General features: G+C 43.1%; 1 protein-coding gene across 16 annotated transcripts in view; it reads right to left on the bottom strand.

Annotated features, from left to right (window-relative positions):
• Positions 1-21,748, bottom strand: part of LOC107226566 (protein turtle) — a 164,784-nt gene that overhangs the window by 10,331 nt on the left and 132,705 nt on the right. For 7 of the 16 annotated variants that reach the window (XR_006903283.1, XM_046733920.1, XM_046733925.1 and 4 more), the window contains 10 exons: positions 17,923-18,089; positions 7,908-8,139; positions 5,825-6,100; positions 4,005-4,292; positions 3,519-3,928; positions 3,175-3,446; positions 2,433-2,605; positions 2,082-2,153; positions 1,602-1,640; positions 637-825 (listed from right to left, as the gene is read on the bottom strand). Coding sequence is in view for 15 of the 16 variants with exons in the window: in XM_046733920.1 (XP_046589876.1) it covers positions 637-825; positions 1,602-1,640; positions 2,082-2,153; positions 2,433-2,605; positions 3,175-3,446; positions 3,519-3,928; positions 4,005-4,292; positions 5,825-6,100; positions 7,908-8,139; positions 17,923-18,089 (2,118 nt within the window). In the remaining variant the exon portion in view is untranslated. Of the gene's footprint in view, positions 1-636; positions 826-1,601; positions 1,686-2,081; positions 2,154-2,432; positions 2,606-3,174; positions 3,447-3,518; positions 3,929-4,004; positions 4,293-5,824; positions 6,101-7,907; positions 8,140-17,922; positions 18,090-21,748 lie in introns of all 16 variants that reach the window. The other 9 variants (XM_046733922.1, XM_046733924.1, XM_046733927.1 and 6 more) reach the window with 9 other exon arrangements.

The following is a 21,748-nucleotide window of genomic DNA, read 5'->3' as shown; positions in this document are numbered from 1 at the left end:
TGATGAAATTATTCACCACCGGTGGAAACAAATATCGCCGTAGGTGGCGTGAGACGAGGTTGAAGGTGCGCTCGTGGATATTGGCTTTGATGTATATTCGCGTGCATAAACCGCGCGTATGGATACGCGCTACAGACGTATAGGTGAATTTAATTAATACACGGGAAACAGAAGGGCAACGTATGGCGCCCCAGAAGCGGAAGACCTCCGGCCGCGATATTGCCCCGTCAAGAATTTCTCCGCACAGACTCCGGGAACCAAGGCTAAGGATATATATTACAGTCAGTCATCCACACAGGGAATATGTAATTGAATATCCGGAGGAGAGAAATCCTCCTTCAACCGTGAGGAAGTCTCGGGTGAGAATTGCTCGGAGATTCACAGCTCGAGCATCACGGCCGTCTGAATCATACATTGCTCAAGTATTATGGGAAGCGAGAGGCGAGTTCTCTACTCCTGCTACAGTCGTGCATTATTCTGTCATGGGAAATGCCTGATTAGAACATCAGGGTATGTCTGTCTTTCTTTGATGAGCTTTTAAACCTCTTCGTCATTGTCTGTACGAACGCACATTGGGACTAACGATAAGCGGACTTGACGAGTCAGGAAACATTGACTATTGGAAATTGGTCTTACCCAGGAAGCTGGTTTCCTCGGGACGAATTTGCCGTCCTTTGTTGAGCGTTTTCCACTGGGCGTCAGTTTTGTACTTTATGGTGTAGGACTGTACCAGGTGGCTCCTCTCCAGAGGTTGTTGCCATGTGATGAGAAATCCGTTGCTGATTTCGGTTATCGTCAAATTTCTTGGCGGACCCGGTTTAGGTCCTGGTCATATATACACAGACGTTGTAGATGAGGAATATCTCTGCTGGGTTTTAGCCACGTTTAAAGGGTGGTTATTGCGCGAGAAATTGCAAATAATGCTTGCTATTTATCCGGATAAAGATTCGCGTCTGCACATGTGCTGCATGAATTCCCGAGATAGAAAAAAAAACTTGATGCCACTTTCAAGCTGATAGTCAAATAGCGTAAACAGCCCGTTGACAATGGGTATGTTATACCAAACATATACGGGGTTTCTATACGAATCGCGTAAAAGTGATTCCGCGTAATGTATCGCCCGCACACCCGTATAACACCGGTAATTTCTAAGCGCGTTGCATCTCATTCTGACAGCGATGTACCACCATCGTCATGTTATGGGTACGACCATCAAATGGTTTTACGATCAATAATGGCCCCCGCACGGCTGTAGATCTGCTCGATCAAACTTAATGACCCCCTCCCCTCTCCCCCTCCCCAACCCTTGCCCGTCTCATTCATTGCGTTTACACGTAATCGTTCGATTTGCATTGTTATTCGGTTTCTCTTTTTACTTTCTTTGTACATTTTTTCCTCTACGATAAAATAAAGTTGTCCATTCGAGCCACTGACATGGTGTGTGTAGACATACTATTGTACCGGGATTAATCGACGATTGATAATGAATTAGTGTGAAATTTGAAACACGTGTAATAACGAAAGCTTAAACTGGAATGTGGAAAGTTGGTAACGTGACGTGTGAGTATCATAAAAACGAAAGAATAAAATAATGAAAATACCTTTCGGATGGGCGGTTGATGGATGGACGGGGGGATTTCCTGTGGAATCAGTTGGTAAAATCTGAGTACTATTATCTACAATGTCTGAAATGAAAGAGAAGACAAAAAGAAAATGAAGGTGTCAATGGGCACGTGAAAAATGTAACGGTCTGCAAGCTTTCACGTCGGTGGCGTCAACATTTAGTTTCTTTTTTTTTTTTGTCTGTTTTTTTTATATTTGTCAGGACGAGGTAGGGCGCATGAACGGCGTCGAATGAAACGAACAAACAAAAAAACTCGGCAATGATACGAAAAATAGTATAACAAAACATCGTATCCAAAACGTAAAAAAAGACGCAAACACAATCGCTACTCCGAACTGAACAATTTAATATGCAGCAGCGGCTGAAAAACAGCTGAACCTCGCGAAAGAACCAAAACTGAGGTGATTTTTTTTTTTTTTCAACGTTTCTTCTCACTTTTGTTTTTCAAATGCCTTACCAGTTTGATCGGGGGTATCAGCAGAGCCACCCTGACCAGCCGAAGACGTTCCCCCAGACTGTAGTCGGACGTCTAGGGAGCCGGCATTGTGAGAAATAAAGGGTCAAGTTTGCGATGTTTTGTTGCGTTTGAAAGTTTCAAAGTGAACAAGCCTTTCAGCGTCGTTATAGGAATAGCGATATTTTTGGTGTATAAAATTCTGTTGGCGGAATTCCGTCCGATGTAATAATGAACTTCTGTATTGGTTTGCCAATAAATTGAAGGAAGACTTTTTTCCCTTGGGAAATAATCGACACGTTTTAATTACATCTACGTTATCGGAAACGAAGTTCAAATATCCGTCCAACTCACCCAGTGTTCGAATCGTAATCACTTTACTGAGCATTCCTTCGCCGAGGGCGTTTTTCCCTACTACTTGAAACTCGTAAACTGTTGCCGGAACCAGCCTGTTGATAGTGACCGTCGTGCTGCCTGATGGCGTGACCGGTATCGTCTCCCATTCCGAAGTCCCAGCTTCACGGTACCTACGGATCATCATAAAAGCTCTATATGACCGTTTAATCGATCGGTAAGCAGCTTGCATTCTCATCAGAGTCCCGGAAAATTGCTAGACAGGGTTTTTTTTGGATCAGAATTTGAACTCACGACTCGTGGGAGGACGATATAATACCGAAGCAGTGTGACCGTGCTTCTCTTTCTTAGAAAGATCGATGGGTTCTGAATTTGTAGCAGGAATTTGGTTTTCCAATGCAATGGAGCAAATAATACCGTACAGATACCCGATCAATGCTTCTCCGAGAAACCGTATCGGAAAGATAACTTGCGCAGGAAGTTGAGAGTCTAAGCGGCAGTAGTGAACAAAGTTTTCCGGAATTTGTCGAGCCCACTGTGCGTGGGGCGATATCAGAGTTATATCGAGGAAAAGTGGAGCACTGTGTATACTTGATAAGTACTCTGAAGTAGGACGTCAGATTAACCCAGCCTCGCTACCGGAACATGGTGTAGGGTACCAAAGCGACCAACTACCGATGCGAAAATCGGTGAGAAACCTTTTGCGTTGGTAGTAAAAAAATGGTAGAAAGGTCGAACTGACCAGATAGTGTAATCCTGCTTGTAGTCCGGTCCACCGGAGTTTCCCGGCAGCCATTCGAGAGTGACGGAGAACTCGGTAGCCTTCCCGGTGACGTTGTAGGGAGCGTGAGGCTGGCTACCCTCGATGACGAGCTGGGTGGCGACGACGATGGTGGCGACCTCGTTGGTGGCGACGCACTGGTAAAAGCCAAAATCCGACCGTCTCAAACTGTCGATGGTCAAGTTACCGCCGACGACCTTGACGCGGTTACGCTGCAGAGGTGCACCGTCCTTCTGGAAAATTGGAAAGTCTCGAAAACGGAGATCGGAAGGTGATTGCGTGAAAAAAAACCGGGCAATGCTCACTCGCTGCCACTGGATCGTCGGGTTCTGCGTGCCCTCGGCCTCCTGGGCGTCGCAGTGCATCTCGACGGTGTCGCCGACCTTCCGCTGATAGATGGGCTCCGGCTCGACGGTGAAGACCGGGGGCTTCCTGACCAGCACCTCCATCGGTCCCGAGCTGCCCTGCGTGCCCTGGGCGTTGTACGGGGTGCAGGTGTACCGGCCCTGGTGGTTCTCGCTGACCCTCGTGAAGAGCAACGAGCCGTTGTTCATAATGACTATGTCCTTGGTCTGGTAGGGCTCGAGGAGCCGTTTGTCCTTCGTCCATGTGACGTACTGCAGAGGCGGGTTGGACTTGATGTAGCACTGGACGACGCCGGCCAGCCGGAAAGGGAGGTACTGGATGGTCGGGGTGAAGGTGACCTTGGCTGGATCTGAAAGTCGAGTTATCGGCTGTTAACTGCTCGGCCACGATGCTGGCTGACGAGCAGCGAGCTCGCGAGTACGCACATTCGACGTTGAGGTAAGCACTGGCGCTCTGAGGTTCCCCGATGCCGTTCGTCACCTCGCAGAGATACTGCCCGGAGTCGTCGGCGCTGACCGGATTCACGACGAGGCCGCCATCCATCCTGATGGTGAACCGCGTTTCCAGGGCCGCGACCTCCTTGACCGGAGCCCCCTCGCGAAACCAGCGGACGGTCACGTTGCCCGGAAGAGCTTTCGCCTCGCAGGAAAACACCACCTTTTCACCCTCGAGCTTCGTCTGGTTCGTGGGGGGTATCATGATCACCGCTCCACCTGCGTCACAAATCGGATTTCTGATCGTGTTGAATTTTAATATGCCATTTCCGATGTGTTCCCATTTGCAGATGTCCCAACTCCTCCCCCTATTATACCTACCCTAAGATGGGGTGAATATTTCGGTGGATATTTGCAAACTTTATACCTACTCCGCCCGAAGCTTCTTCCTCGGGGTTTCGATCAATGCCCATTTCGGCGCACGATACACATTATGGTATTGGAGAACGCCCGCGACCAACTTCAGGCGGAAACGGAGAGGCAACGAGTCGCTTGGATTTCCGGCGTGACGTTGGAACGACGCGGAGGCGGGTACGAGGTACTTTGCGAATCAGCAAGCGACACTTCGGTGATGAAAACTGGCAAGTTTTAAAATTCCCCGTCGCGTTTCTTGCCCGCCTCCGCCTCCACCTCCACCGCCACCCCGCTTATAGTTGTCCTCGGCTCAATTCCGTGACGCTCCATAATCCCGTTTCTAAAGTTCCGCCTTTTTCCCGTGTCTGCATCGCGGGACGGGGAGAAGGTATCGCGTTTAAAAGTTTCATAACTCCGGAGTAAGGTGAAGTAAAGTATCGACGAAGCGAAGGGGAAACAAAGATGGAGGGGAGAGGGTGAAAGACAAGACAAACTTGAGAGCAAGATTGGTACGAAAAACATCTGGTGTGTTTGTCCCGTTTCTACATGGAATTACGCTAAAGTCCTCGGTGGGATCGTCTGGTTCAGGATATCGGTATCCTCCTACGGCTATTTCAACGATACACACATTTCTTCGTCCAGGAACAGAACAAGGATTCGTTTAACTTTATTTCTACCCTGCAGCCACCTCATCCTGGCGCTCTCTTCCGTTTCCAAAAGACGAGCATGAAGGCCACCTTAAGCTCTGGGAACAAGGACCGCGTGTTACGCGAAAAGTTCTTTCATATGACAAGAGAATACCCGCGTTCCCGCTTCTCTTATCCACCAGATTACCGGGATTCCTTACTTGACCTGCACCCTCGCGGATTTCAGCGCTCCACTTTAGTTCTCATCTACCTTGCATGCTGTAACAACGTATATTAACAAGTGCAGTTGATCTCTGGAATGATTCTTCCGAAGCTTGGTGGGCAGGAAAATCGACCCCTTGTAAAAGCTTCATCGGAAAGTGTAACCGGTGTGTTGGAAGTAGTCTGTGAGATGTTTTCTTCGTTTAGGTGTGAAAAGGGGTTGGAATCATTGAATAACTCAAGATACTCTGCACTGAATCATTTCACCCTCTGCACAACTTGCTTGCACGAGCATTCGAGGCAGATTCACGCAAGTGGTTCGGTTGGTCGAGAGTGCATTGCAGAGGTAACCACTTTGTTTACCTGTCCTATTCATCCGCTTCGATCCTCGAGCCGGTTACCAAACACTGTGGACAAAACTCCACGATTCTTTGTATGCAGAGCTCGCGAGTCGTCACATTTGCGGTGTTTTCGATCGGCAACAAAGTGGAGAAACTGGCTTAGGGAGGAGCGAAAGAAAAATGGAGTCGAGATTGGAGTCGGACTTACCAGCGATGATTACTCGAGCTGTGTGACTGATCTGTCCCTCGCCGTTCCGCGCTATGCAGGTGTAATCGCCGATCTCTTCGGCGCGTATCGTCGCGATCCTCAGCTCCGTACCGTCGTTGAAGATTCCGATCGTGCCCGAGGGTTCAACAGGGTTCGCATCCTTGTACCAGAAGATTTCCGGCGTCGGAGTGCCTTCGGCCTGACAATTCAGGATTATCGCATCCCCAAGATTTACGTAAATTACGTCCTCGGGGGTGATGCTGAATCGCGGAGGAGCTTTTCGTGCCGGGGAAAAAAGAAAACAATTAGATTTTCTCCTCGCCTCTCTGCCCCTCTTCCTCTTATTATTATACTTCTTCGGGCAAAAGAATGAGGCGGAAAATCAAGGAAAAAACACAAACCCACAAAAAGGAGATGAAGAAGAAAAAAAAATAAATAAATAAAAAAAATAAAAAAATTGAAGAACGAAACTTGAAATTAGGTTGCTCATAAATTATGGCCGGTTTTTGCCAGACGTCGTTATATACCTAATACTCGTGCTTTCATCTTCTCTACCTCCCTATTCGAGAGTAACTCTTTGTAATAAAAACTGGAACGTAACAGCTGTAAAAATTTCGTAATGATCAATTAATGTCTACCCACCTCGCAGTTGAATCGATCATCCCTCATGTCCCTAACAATTTCTTTTTTTCCCCCCTCATTTTACCTCTCGTTTATTTCAACATTACGATATACAGCCGGAGAAAACTTTTATTACGAAGATATTTTGCCGAGGGAATCAATAATCATTCGCGGCAATGTCTGAACTTTGAAAACCGCACATCTGAAGAGAGAGAGAGAGAGAGAGAAGGATATTTCGTAAACAAAGTTTTGCGAAATAACGACGAATTGGTTCCCTTGAATCGGATACCCGTTGGAAATAAAAACCAATGAAGGGGAGTAAATTTGGCGTATTTGAACGGGGTTGACTGCACGATTGTGAACAGGGAGAAACACGTATAAGGGAGGAGAATAAGTATAGAAAGAATCCGGACGGACTGTTTGAACGATCAACGCTTCATCAATAATCATTAAATTCTCCTTAGCGGATGATAAAGGTCTGATTCGCGTCCGTGTCTCATACCTATAATATAATCCGGGACTTCGAGGAGGTTCGGTTCCGTTTTGTGTTAAAAAGGGGGGTAAGAAGGAGATAAGGAGTCAGGATAAAAAGGACGAGGAGACAACGAGAAACGTGAAGAAAAAAAAAAAAAAAAACGAGCCCGGAATAAAGACGCGAATAGTAGAACAAAGGTGCGGTAGGTGAAAAAGCGATTGGTTTGATTGTCCGTTGTCGATGCGGCGGGCGTCGCGACGCCTTTTTCGTTTCAGACGCGTGGTTTCGCCGCTTTTGCAGTGCAGACCCGGAAGCATTTATAACCGTTAGTCGCGGGACAGCCGAGGGAAAACTTTACGACTTTTTGAGGGACAAAAGGCTTTAAGTACTTTCTGGTCCCGCTTTTTCTTCTTCTTTTTTTTTCTCTCTCTCTCTCTTCCTTCCTCTCTTTTTCCCTTCCGCGTCAACGTCCGCCAGTTACTCCCTTTGAATTCTTTGAGTGCGTTATAACGGCTATCAAAATGTTTCTCTTTCTCAATTCTTCCTCAGCCACTCGACGCCTCTCACTCTACACGTACATACTATCACACCTTATACTCTTTGCCTGGCAACAAGCTTTCGCATTTTATTTTCCTCTCTCCTCCCTCCAGACTCTCTCCCTTAACGTGCTCGTCATACGCGAAACGAAATCTCCAAACGCTCGCCAAACCTAATTCAATTCCGTTGAACAGTTGCCTTCCTTATTTACCGATGCAAAGTATCACTCGAAATTCATCTATTCACCTGCATCAAGCGACTCATACAACCACTTCCCAATGAATCTTACACGCGAACTTTTCAACTACTACTACGTACTTCACGTGCTGTCGGTCTACCGAAGGGCCCTCCGACTTGAAGCTTCACGGTGAATTCCGTCTCTACCTCGAAAGCTTTCGAAGGAAAGGTTGTCCTTGGTCTATTAGATGTACGTAGAGTGTGAAAACTCACCGTGTACGTCGAGGTGGAACCAGGTCCCGTTCTTCTGACTGTTCGGCGATCGGTTCAGGAAGACGACCTTGCATTCGTACCAGCCCTGATCGCTCTCTTGAATGTTGGTCAGGTTGAGGCTGGCCACTCCGTAGGGTGAATTGGGACCGACCCTCGACACGCGACCCTCGTATCCCTCGCCGCTGTGGGTTGGGTACGACTCGTACCATATGTAAATCGGTATTCCCTGCCCCTTGCACCAACACCAACGCGCAACATAAACGAAGTGCCCCTTTCTGCGTCAACATTCGAGCCACCATCCGCCGCAATTATTGCCCTCGCAATTTTCATTTTCGTTTTACGCTTTTCGCTCTTATTTATCAACGATAAGCTGCACGGCCTCGGAAGATTGGCAATTATTTCTGGCGTTTTTCGTGGCTCGAAAGTTGGCCAAAATTTACAGTGAAATTAATTAACCTACGGTATACACATATAATGACAATAACAACAACATTAAATGATTCAATGAGTTTGATATAGATTCAGCTAGCTGCGTGTAATAACTGACGAATTTCACGGGTAAACTAAGCGTGATCAATTTTTTTTTTTTTATTTTATTCTTTTTTCACTGTCGTACGAAGCGTAATCGTGCAGATGCAGCAACCTTCGAATCATACGTCTCGACGGCAAAAATATAACTCCAAGATCGATGAACTGTAATAAACAATATGCGACAATCGTCCGTTTGCGTGCCTGGCAACGATACAACGCGGGTATAAATTGATACATGCAGATCTATACGAGTGAATAAATGATCGGGTAAACAGTAATTTCCCGCGTTTCTTATTGCATTCGTTAAATTATTATGCAACGTGCAAAGAAAACATCCAGCGTTCTATTTACCTGTACAATATTGTGCATAATAATGTGTCTACAAAGTTCGCTGAAACAGGTATTGATTGGAAAGTCGACGGTGCGATTTGTTTCCCGTCAGCAATGAACAGAGCGCGATTGTTATTCACGAATCGAGATTATGCGTTTGCCACAATAATTCATTGCTATGCATAGCTGTAGGAAATACGCTTGATTGATTGTTCGATATTTCTTTATCTATAATTCGATAAAATTACCGATTTTTGCGATAAATTTTTTGTTTTTGTTCTTTCCCCTTCCTGAAAACGGTTGGTACAAGTACACTTATTTTCTCAACAAACACCGAACGCGCCGCCATTCTGTAATTTATTCCTGGCACGGTAACTGCACAGTTTGAAAAACATCTCTGAAATTTTTCCCTCGGTATTATTATAGAGTATGTATATTACAAACATACTTTCGCCTGTGAAATAGAATGGATCGAGTCAGGAAGGACGGTCGAGAACGCGTCAGAGCCACGAGTGCTAATTATTTTTCAATTACACAAGCAAGAAAGGAATATAAATTCTCTCTTCTATACTCTCTACGGTTCTTTACGGTGTTCACGTTGTGAATTCATCATCCCGGGAAATAACGAGAAAGAAGATGAGAAAAAAAACGTTGCCCGGCTCTGTAAAATCGTGAGAATAGTGAAACTTGGCGAATCTTTCAGTTTTATACTTTCTAGGATACAGATCTCTTTTCGTATTAATTTCATCCTCATATTTCTCTGGGCTTCAATTGCATGGCCCGTTAAATTTTAAGAGAGAAAAAGGGATATACTTAGAAGACTGGCATCGAAAGCAACTATTATATTATTACACAAGATGCGGTTGGTACCGTTCTCACGCATGCACGAAACTCAAGTAAATTACCATGGCGAAGGGTGGCAACATGCTTCAATTCCGGACTCTATTATTCGCCTCTTACATTTTTCGACTCGCCTCTCCCTCCCACCCTCTCGCTCTATTTCAGCATACTTTCAGAGCTTCCTCCCGCTGCGAGATCCTGACGGCAATGCGATATTCTCTTTCAAGTGCACGCCGCACCCTTGCGGTCTACCTACTCGCATTATATGCTGTACCGAGTCACTGCAGCGGAATTATTCACCGGAAATAGGTCAGTTGGCTTGTTCTCCGGTTCGGCGCGTCCAAATTCAACGCTAATTCCGTTCCGCGCGTTCTCCATTTTTTTTTTTTTTTTTTTTCGGGGACGATTTTAATTTTCTTCAGCTCGAAACTTGCGGGCGTACATTTATGTGCTGAATCGTGAAACGGCGCGGTGTTGAAGTTCCGAATTTGAAAAGCTCCGAAAGCGCCTAATTCCGAAGTATTTGGTGGCGAAAATTGAAGGAAAGAAATCGAACTTTGGAGAAATAACAAAGTTTCGAATAGTCGGAAACCCGACGGCGACTCAAAGTTCCGAAGTACAAGATTTTAGAGCATAGTTTCGAAAACCGAAATACACTCACACAGCGTGGTTTACACACCAGTGGGTGTAAAAAATCGGAAAAAACTGAAAATCAGAATGACCAGAATTCCGAACGTGAAAAATATCGAAAATCCAAAGCAAATATCAAAGTGGTAAAAATTCACCAAGCCTGAAATCCCAGACCTGAAACTTCAAGTTTCACCGCCAATGAATTCAGAACTCGGCGCTTCGGAACTTTTCGAAATCGGAATTTCAACGCAGCCTTCACGAAACGAAGCTTGGAAGCATTTTAAACATTATTTGTTTTTTCTCGATTGCTTGTTTGATTTTAACGAAGTTGATTATGCGTAATTAGCCTGCAGGTGCGTACAGATTATTGTGAATAATTTGCCGGGGTTGTTTGTTGCTTACACAAACGCCTCTCCGTTGAAATTGGAGAAATACTCATCCCGCGCATCGGTAATGTGGTTCATGACCGACGTGCTACAGTCAAGAGCTTTGGAATTAATGGTACGCGAATTGAAGGTAATTCCCGTTGAAATTTTGTTAATTTCATTGAAGTTCGAGCGGCACCCATTCGCACCGAGTTATATCGAATTAAATTTCACGACCGTCACTCTCACCCTCGGTGGAATAATTATCACCGTCGGAATACAAGTTATTCGATACGCGGTAAGGAGGAATGTCGGTAAATCGATCGCGTCGATCCCCCTGAGAGTAAAAAATCAACTTTCCGTGTATCCGCGACTTTTCCGGGAAAAAAATCGTCGGGAAAAAGAACGACGAACATTTCGTCGAGTTTGTTCCGGTCGTTACATTCTCCTCTGATTATCACTCATTATACGTAGAGTTTCACGCGAGAACAGCGTCGACTAATTATTCTTTACTCGCGGAGGACTCAATTGGACTTCGAATTTCCCCTCTACGTATATAATACATCGATACGCGTTGTATCGTGAAATTTTCCCGCCAATTAGGGAAAATAACGAGCAACGTCGAGGTTGAGGGCGAGACCCTGGAAACCGAGGAAGGTCGAAAAGTTGGGTACAAAAAAGCCTAATTGCTCGACACTGTGAAAATACGAATCATTAAACCACCGGCGGAGATTTTTTGCAACCGTTATAATTGTTACAGTTTGTATTGGGCGGCTTTAATTCCATTCTGTGTACGCTTGAATTTCATTCTCGAAACGATTCATCGTCGGAAAAGTGATAAGACGAAGATTTTGATAAAGTAAGTGCCATTGTGCAAGCAATCTAGTCTATAACCAGAAAAGTCACCATGATGCGGATACGAATTTGAAAACATAGATTTTCAATTCTGAATACTTAATGAAATTGACAACATAGGAGAATCACACTTATTTTCTCCAATTTCTTTGACGTCAAAATATTTGTATACCGATCATCTGCTTCTGGAAGGCAATAACTCGTTTTATTCGTAAACGAGTTCTCAAAAACGATTGGCCGGCTTCGATTTTGAGTAAGATTAATAACGTGTCATTGACGAATCGTAATGTTCGTCATCCTTAAGTTGTAAGAATTCAGTACGTCGGATTACTTGTACCAATAGACAAACTGAAGAAAAAATCCGTCTAAGACGATTTTGAAAGAATTTTTTTCGGAGTAAAATGATCTATTTATCATTGAACGATCGTACAAACTGTATTTACGTATATTTCGGTGAAAAGAAGTCGAACGATGCGGTTTCTTTAGCTTCTAAAAGATGAAAGCAAAAAAAATTCAAGCCGATAGGTTGTTGTTTCAATTATTTCAACATTATTATCTCAAATTGTACGTTTTGACCCGTAAAACGTTTCGTCACGTCTTAATTTCTACCCATTTTCATCATCACTCGATGTCTGATGTATTTATCTAAAAGTCTGTAATTTCGGAGAGATTCAGAATGATTATTTTTTTTTCATTTTCATTAATTTTCTAATCACGGGTGAAACTGGTTTTTCTCTCTGCTGCAGCGTAATTCGACTCCAGGCGTGTGTGACTCGAGTCTTGCACGTGTGTGGCGGGGTTGGGTTTGCCCTATTTTTAAGCCAACTAGAGGAGCCGGCACGGGTTAACCGGCAAACTGTAAATCGATATGTTCGCGCAGAGGTTCTCATAATCGGGTCTCGTTGGAAGAATCTGCATTGTGTCGCAGCGCTAAGCCGGAGGCTTGATCCGCTTCCGCTGCACTTGCACCTCGGGCTGAAAGCCTCTCCGGAAATCGAGTGGGTCATCCATTCGACGATCGCGCCTTTTTCGACGATCCGCGATGCGGATTCTCACCCTTTTCGATCCACGCAACCCCTCGAAAATACCGCACCGTAACACGATTCTTTTCGTCAGCCGACTCGATAATAAGCTAAACCCACCCTTGAAAATTCTCGGGGGGTAAATTATTTCCCGGACCAGGCGTATGATAAATCGATCGAGAGAGCTGGTGATGCGAATATTGCGAGGAATCGTAGCTGCGGCTGTTTCAGGTGTGATCGATTTGAATTACAGGTATTCAAGAATTTTATCAGCTTTGTAAGAATTTCACACTCGAAGTACTTTTTCAATGCTAGAAGAAGAGGAGAAAGTAAACCGGGCGAATCAAGGAAGATTTGTAACCTAGCGACTTGCGGTTGAAATTTTATCACCAGTTATCCGGTAGGAAATCGTTGACAGAAAAATAAGTTGAAAGGCAAAGATTCCGGAGTGCAATTTTACCGATTAAAGCTGGGAGAGTTGAATTTGATTAAAGCTGTGTCTACATCTTTGGATGTGAAGAGAAAAAATGAACCGTGTAGAATTTTTTGCAAGAACACTCGTTAAAGATTAATCTATGACTGATGAAAATGATAACGAGAGGTTGTTAATAATATTCTTCTGCAATATTCGTTGTTCATCGGTATCGAGACTTTTCGCCAATGTCTGGAAGAATTTTTCAATTTTCATTCCTTCCTCGTATGCGTGAGTGAAAACAGTATTTTTTACTTTTATCCAGCCAGCCGTAATATCGCAGGCGTATACATGCCAGAAACAGTGGAAGCGAGTTATTTACACCCCGACATTCCGCGGTAACTGTATATCATAGGAGTAACATGTACATGGTGTAAGAAAACACGAAAGTGTAATGCATAAATTTCTACTCTCTCCATCGGAGGAAAAGAAAGGAAAAATATCCACAAAAACGCGGATTTTCGATACGAGTAAATCTACAAATTTTGGTATTTAAAATTTCGCTAATTGACTTCGCCGCATCGATCGTGTGTTAAACGTTCGTTGCAAAATACTCGGGTCGTAAATCGACGATCCGAATGATAGGCATGATCGTCTCTCGAAAGCTTGAAAATGCTGAAGTTGAACAGCCGTGAATAATTTTTTTCTTTTTTTTCCAATGCGTCATCAATTTATTGGCCAGACGTTTATCGGCCTTTACTTTTATTTTATTCACGGTATTTCTTGCCGCCTTTTTATTTTCAGGGACAATTTCACCCGGAGGACGACGAAGGCTGGTACGGCCATTGTTTTCCCGAATGAAGAATGTACGGGAGCTTTTCCATTTATCGCGTTTTCCCTGCCATGCCGCGATGCAAACCTCGCGGCGTACATCGTCAGCGGGGGGTGAGAGTTTCGAGGGTGACGAAATGACGCGGCCACCAGGGCGTTCTCTCATTCGTGAGAAACTTCCTCGCGGGAGAGAGAGAGAGAGAGGGAGAGAGAGAGAATGGGAGAAAGGAAGGAAAGCTTTCGACGCAGGGTGGGTGTAACATCGGGCGAACACCTACGCGACGTCGGCTGTTTTCAAGTATATGAAATTGTTACCGGTGCTGCAGACGTGCCACCCCCGACCTCTTCCATTTCCATATTAATTGTTTCGCAATTTATTTAGCCGGATGTAATTTTGTAATTTCAAAAATAGTTACGCGCCTGTCTACCTGCCAGCTGTAAGCTCGCACACGCGACCGAAATAATGCGAAACGCGTTCGCAGCTTACTTAATTAAAATGTTTAACCAAACGCCATCCCCCCACCCCCACTTTCACTCACTCTCTCTCTCTCTCTCTCTCTTTCTGTATGTCTCTCTCGTTATAATTCTGGAACAGCGATAAGCTTCCGGGCTTATCGTACATGTTTGTTCATCTCCTCGTTGCAAGACAATTCTGTTAATCGAATTCACGTTCGCCAATGTCTAGAGGCAGATAATAAACGCGGTTTCCCATTATTTTTATACCAATATCCGAACGCGTACAGACGGTTTAAAAAACAAGCCTAATACGTACTTCGTTCATTGATTTTGTACGATATTTATTCACTCGTTTGTCAATTTTCTGCAGTTTACCTTTTTTTGGGGGGCGAAAACCTGTTTGGGAATACACAAAAAGGAGGTGAATTTTACGGTCTCATTTTGCATAGGTAAATTTCGGTGTCGATGGGATTTGATAAGGAGCACGCGACTTATAAATTGCCAAACGGAAATCCGGGTCCGGAATGTTTGCTCGATGCTGGTGGAGAGTAAACATTGCAATGTCTGTAAGATATTTACGAAGCTGGTCTCTGCGTATACGTGCGAAACTCTCTCTCTCTCTCTCTCTCACGCGCTCTCCAATCCTGTATTCAGGCCTCGGTTTCACCGTCGTTCTAGAAAATATGTACCCCGCACCTATTGATTTTAGTCGAGCAACCCCTTGGGTACGACGCATACCTAGAAACCGGGCTTTGCCCGGTATATTCGGTTTAACTGCTCGCAAACAAGCGTGTATATGAGAGTAATTTGAAATTGCGCGAAGCGGAAGTTTCGTTGTTTGGATAAACCAAGTGCTCCTTACACGCGTTTAGTATTTTTTCACCACAATTGCAGACGACGACAACAATTTTTCCCTCTCTTCGTTCGGCTGGTCGACAAAAATTTATGATTTTCTTTCGAGTAAGGATATCATTCCGCTACTACGAGCTACTTTATTCGCGTCACTTGCTGCGAATTTGTGGATAAACTCGATCTTTTCATTGTAAAAAAATTTCCGCGATACTCAATCGAGTCTTCTGATCAAGAAAAATTGCTTTCAAATAGGTTCACTCGAGAATCGTCTACGAAAGTTGAAATCTCTTTTTCGCGCAGCGCTAATTTCACTTATAGATCGTCGCGTTAGCGAGTAAAGAATAAAGAATTGAGAGTACCGAAGCTCGGCGTAAAGATTTCAAAGAAAACTGCTACAGCTCGAGCGATTTTTACACTCTAGTCGTGATATATTTACGAAACTGCGGGAAGCGTTAAAAATTTACGAAACTCGTAAACCAAGTTACATCACCATCGGTCATAAAATTGCTGATCCATAATTTTCTGTCGATGCATGATGCAGCTGAGAAATTCTCAGGACTTTATCGCTTATTACGCGAGGCTGAAGATATCTTTGAACCTGAATATCAATTGAAGATTTAGAAATCCCCGCGATACGCTCCTGCAAAATCTATTTTCTACCCGAGTCCGAAGCGCGCTACAAGAAATTCAATTTTCGAGTCAGATGCTTTTCTCGCTGGGTGCGAAGTGCAGCGGAATTAGTCGGCGTTCCTCAAACCTGATCAGTGGAATACTTTTCCTAATTTTTTCTCGTATTTCGAGGCCTCTCGTTGCCGGTAATTCGGGCCTCTTCATTCCCGTACCGAGTGCAATGTGTATGTGTATGAAAAAGCGTTCGTTGCGAGCGTCGACAGGGTAATCTAATCAGGAATGCCCCGACGGTCGGTCTCTGGGAGTTTTACGCTGCCGAGAGGCAAATAAAAGGAAAACTAGCAACAAATGCATTCCACGTTTCCATGCATTCTTTTTCTTTTTTTCTCTCTCGTTATACGCGAAAGATTCGCCATTGGAAAATAAATTCCAAGTTTGTTGGTCGAAAGAGTGACAAAAAAAAAAATGACAGATTCAAAAAATAATACGAAAACTAAAAAAAAAATATGGCTTTTAATGTCGCCCTCGAGCCCGTAAAAAAATTGCCCCCCCCCCCCCCCCCCCCCCGCCACCCACTTACTCCCCTTATTTTTAACGCGTCCGCAAATTCAGGACGAAAATGTATATTCTCGGAATCACACAGCGCACCATCGACGACTATCATTTTTTTTTTTTTTTTCATTTCTATTATCGTAAATCGATAACAGGCACCGAAATTCACGCGTTCGGTGTATTTACACTAACTTTCACCGTCGAACAAAAATAAAAGATGGAACGAAAAGCAATTGACTATTTGATACAGCGTCAATTTTTTTCCGTGGATTATTCTTGTAGTTCTTTTGAATTTTTTTTTATCTAATAGAAATGTTGTGTGAATTTTCTGAATTTTTTTTTGACTGTGGAAAATTGAGTGGCACAAGGTACGAATTCCTGACACATCACTATACCGATGGATGAAATTGAAAGTAATTTATTGAAAATGAGAATTAAACATTCTCCAATAGTGATAAAAATGTTACGCCAAATGAAATGATTTTGAAAAAAATAAAACACAGAAATATTTACAAAGATACGTTCTCGCAGGGAAAGACAAGAATGTATCTACGCAGTTGCAAATTATGTTCTGCGACATGAGAATATTTTTCTAAAGAATGTGAAAAGTTTTGCACATTTGCAGAAAAAAAGAAAAAAAAAATTTCACGGTGAAAAGCATGCGGGCGATTTTCATTCGTCTAAAATCTACCGTGTAATATGGTTGCATTCGAATAGCTGTATATAACATTAAGAGCTCAATGACGGACAGGCATGCTAGGTTTTGAAAAATCAGGTTAGAGAGTCAGAGACAAGATAGATTCGTAGAATCTAATTCTTGGTTGTACACGGTGAACAGATAAAAATAAAAAAGAAAAAAATAAACAAAGTGCACAAATCTAAAGAACGGACCAATTCATAGTGGCAAAGTAATGTGAAATTTGCGGAGCCGTGAGTTGGATCGGTTAACAATTATTGCCGTTGTTAATTTTACCGATATAAATAATTGTGTACAATGTTAAACGTTACTTATATAATAAATAAACGCGTGTGTGCGAATGATTTTTAAGCCTATAATGCATCATGATACTAATAATTAATCTACGTAAAAAGTGTGCAATTTGCATTATGCGAATTCAGACTCTGCTCTCTCCAGTCCGGATGGATCAAAATAAGCTAATGTATATATATATTATATACTGTATATACGAACAACAATTATCATTAATATTATATACGGCGTGTCTTGTCCGCCAGCAAATGAAAGTTTCAGCCAAAAATTATCCAAAGCAGAATACAATCATTAACGGTAGCATTTTGCAACAACGTTATTCGGTCCAAGGGTCCTGCCAAAGTCCTGCTCCGCACTGTCAAAGACTCGGATCAATCCTTCCGACATAGGCAATCGTTATTTCCTCTTCTCTCGCAGTTATTACCTCCCAACGATTCAGATATTCGATAAGAATAAACAGAACATGTCTGATCCTCGGAAAACGAGAGGCAAGAAATTGAGTTATTACTTTTTATATAGATAATTCTAGACAATTCTCAGCCGTGATTTAGAACAAAAAAGTCTGTTAATTTATTATGTCTTTGCGAAGATACAATCGTCAAGTTTAAATGGAAAAAAAATTGAAACAAGGGACGAATCGAGGCAGGATTGAAACGACGAGCAACGAGTCGGCGGAAGGATCGCGACTTCGGTGCAGGAGCCCTTGTCTTAAACTCACGGATAGAGCAGAGGGTGGTGGCCGATATCGTACCGTATCGCCTACCTTCTTCTCCCACTGGAGGACGTAGGGCACTGGGTGCTCACCCGGGAACTCCACGTGGCAGTTGAAAACCACGCTCTCGCCCAGGATCGCCGTTATGTGGACCGCGTCCTGGTAGCACAAGCCTAAAACAATGAAATTAAGGAAACGAGGGTGAAAAAAGGTCTCTGCAAATTTACAGATTCGATCAAACATTGAGTATAAATCGTTATTCGTTAGAGAGTGCGGAAATAGGAGGAGAGACGGAGAGGGAGAGCGAGAGAGACGAGTTTTGGTCGAGAAGGTTTAGTAGATATACGTGGTTCGGTAATATAAGAAATGTCGTAACAGCGAGTTGAAGCGTAAATCCTGGCGGGGTAGAAATTTTAACTGAGAATACAAAGACTTGACTCGCGATATTTTTTATTCATTTTTAAACATCGTCACCGTTTTCTATACATATCTATACATCTGACTAAAAAATCTCTCTCGTCTCAATTTTATTTCGCGGGCAATTTTCTCCTAACTCATCGTTTTATCTTTTTATTTATACATATGTGTGTTATTTGTTATTTATTATATGTTTCTTTTTTTTTTAACCATCAGGCCAAGTTTGTTAGACCTGCGACGAGTAGTGTCCCTTTTATATTGTAACAATAAAATAACGAATTTAAGAAAGGGTGGATAAATAAAAGAAAAAAATAGAAATTCCCAAAATTATATACGTCTTTGTGTCTTTTTCTGATTTCATTGCGTAGATTGTAGAAGAACGACGTAAAATCCTTACAAGGGAGTTTTTATCGTAGAGCAAAACTGTGTATAATTTCTCGACAGATGAAATCTACGTGTGGTTTTTGAACAGGCATTTTTCAATTCAATTTTACTATTTGTAAATTCTCGATAGAACCGGGGCTTACTACTGTCAGAAAAAAGTGGAAAATGCAACCTTGACAGTTTAATAAGGGATTCAATATTTCCATTAAAGTACGGGATATATGTGTAGAGATTCGTTTTATTCTCTCGCACTCACACCTGTTTCGGTTTTGATTAAATCTCAACCCGTAACGTACAAAGTACGCGGTGCGTCAAGCGGCTTTCGCAAACCGATTCGATACACGCTTACAACCTATATACACGCAAGGGGGTGTTGAAATTTACGTTAGCCTAACAGCTGGCTGCTTTCCGTGTAGCTTAGGCTCAGGTTAGAGAAAATTTAAGACTGATCGTGAATTGAATTTATCGGGACTCGGCAACGGTAAGCGGATCTTGAATTTTCGATGCGCGAAATAATTGCATATTTCTTTAGCCTCCATGCCTGCATGTCTTGATATATAAATTTGACGAAGACTTGGTTCAAGTAAAATTTCACTCTGCTTTACTAACTTATTTATTGCCAACTGTATTTCTGTGGAGTCAAAATTTATATACCTAATTTATACATATATTATATTTGAAGTGTGCGCGTATGAATAAAATTCTGTGAAGTGTGAAATGAATAAAATCCCGATCAGGTGACAGATAGAGAATCAATATACGACGCCTGTTGAAATAACAAATATAATAATCACGTGATTAAATAATAATAGCACACACACACTCATTCTTCTTTATTTTCTTTTACGACAATTTTGAATTGAATTTTATGTTCATTGTATAGACTTTGTACTGTTCATTCTCGTTCAAATTAAACGATTAGGTCAAGTTTGTTCGCCTGCGCCGATTAGGGGAATTATGCTTCTGCTCTATTATAATTGTTATTGTAAGGTTTGTCGGTATAAGCTATAAATAAATGAATAATCTTTCTTTTCAACATTATTTTCAACTATTCTGTGTATTTTTCTTTAGCGGTCTACTTTATTCCACGTACAATAGTTATTAAAACGTTACAGAACGTCTGCACACACTGCGCGTGTCCAAAATCCAGCAAAGCATCGTTAATTTTTCAAGATAATGTAGCAAAGTTATTTCGCGAGTTATCCGTCCATGTACAAAAGTACGATGCTAAGAGGAACGATGAATGGAAGCCATTGTTACGTAGGTACCTACTTCAGTGGATAGTCGGCGTGTTTCATTGAAGCAACTTTGCAAAGAGATCCGATGAATAGTTTTCCCCAGTTATTTTATACAAGCCCGCTACGAATTTCCGCGGCTTCTTCGACGTGCAGCAGCCGATTCGTTTACAGGCTTTGCGGGCTGCGTTGCGGAGAGTTTGAGAAATCCTAGATGCTGCAGCTTTGCAGGGATGCCTGGAAGTGCAGCTTCGGAGCCAGGTGTAATCACCATTGGCGGGCTTCACCTCGAGGATGATTTTTCCTCCAGGATCGATTTTCCCGCGGGTGAACGGATCGCGTTCATCCATCAGGAGCCGGGATCCGTACAGCTGGAAGGCCGCGATTGCTTCATTGAATTCCGAGCGCGGTATCAAGCTCACTGCAAGCTCGTGCGCGCAGCTTTGTTCCGTAGATTCAGTCGAGCCCCCGATTACAGAGAGCGAGCGGCACGCGAGCGGGTTCCGCAAAACAGCCGATCCCCGAAATTTACGAGACGGAATTTTACTTCAAGGGCCGCGTTGGTTTCGCGACTGATACCGACGTTCGTATGAACCCAATTACAGGGATACGCGGAGAAAAAAGTTTACGCCCTGTAAGCTCGACGTTTTCTTATTCGGAGGGGGCAAATATGGACAGCCTATCGCAACCGGATCAATTCACACGCTGCGGGTTATTTCGAGCGACACCGCGTCCGGAAACTGGGAGAACGTGACTTTGCGTGTTAAACGAAATTTGACCGTGGTGTATCCTCCGGATTATCCCCTCCAGTTTTAGAGTCTGGCAGCCGACCAAAACCTTTCACGTTCTCCGATTCCTTCGCCACCCTCCAGGACCGAGCTTCATATTTTCTCTGGAATTCACCGCAGGCAATTAACGTCTGTTCGGGAAGACTCGAGTGCGCTGAATTACGTTTTTAGAAAAAATGCGTCGCTGGTGTATCGACGTTGCGACGTGAGAATCGTCAAATCTTGTCGAGTTTCCAGAGAAATTGAAATTATATCCGTTAACAGACATTTTCGAGCCGAGTCAACTTTTGTAACAAGTTAGTATTCTGTGGTTTTGGGGGCTATGATTACGAATCTGAAATCTGATTTTGGAAATTCAAGATGGCGGATCCAATACAGTGGAAGAGAATTACAAATTTCATGAAATACGGTAAAAAAATTCTACGCAGGGGTTTTCGAGGCTTCTGATTGGATTCGTCGTACTGAATGTTCGAAATCTGGTTCCAGATTCGTAATCAGCGATTCTAAAAACCCGCGAACAGAGTTTTTTTTCTCCGAATCCGATCGGATTTGAAATTTTCGTCCCTCGTATCGGACCCGCCATCTTGAATTTTTTAAATCCTATTTCAGATTCGTGATCAGCAAACTCGAAAACTTATAATTTATGTTTTACGTGTAAGTGTGTAGAAGGATAACTTTCTCATTTCTACAATTTTCACGATTTTTTCCGGTCAGTTTGTTTCTAACAATAACAATTTACATTATATCGCAACAACTACTCTCAAGTATTGAAAACTCATTAGTGTACTGTCAAAAATTGGAAAAGAACCGTGAAGAAATACGTTTTCAAAGTTCTCTAAATATATAAAAAAATGGATACAAAATACTCGGCTTTCAACTGAAGCTCGAACGGACAAGTGAGCGGTTTTGTATGACGATAAGATTCACCGGAGAAAGAGATCGGAGAAACAAGCCGTGACTTTGGAATGGAATGGAATGGGAAAAGTTTACCGTGTCGCAGTCGTCAAA

This window comes from Neodiprion lecontei, chromosome 3, assembly GCF_021901455.1.
Source record: "Neodiprion lecontei isolate iyNeoLeco1 chromosome 3, iyNeoLeco1.1, whole genome shotgun sequence".
Lineage (NCBI taxonomy): Eukaryota > Metazoa > Arthropoda > Insecta > Hymenoptera > Diprionidae > Neodiprion > Neodiprion lecontei.
Note: the sequence above shows the minus strand (reverse complement) of the source record. Positions and strands in the feature narration are given on the sequence as shown.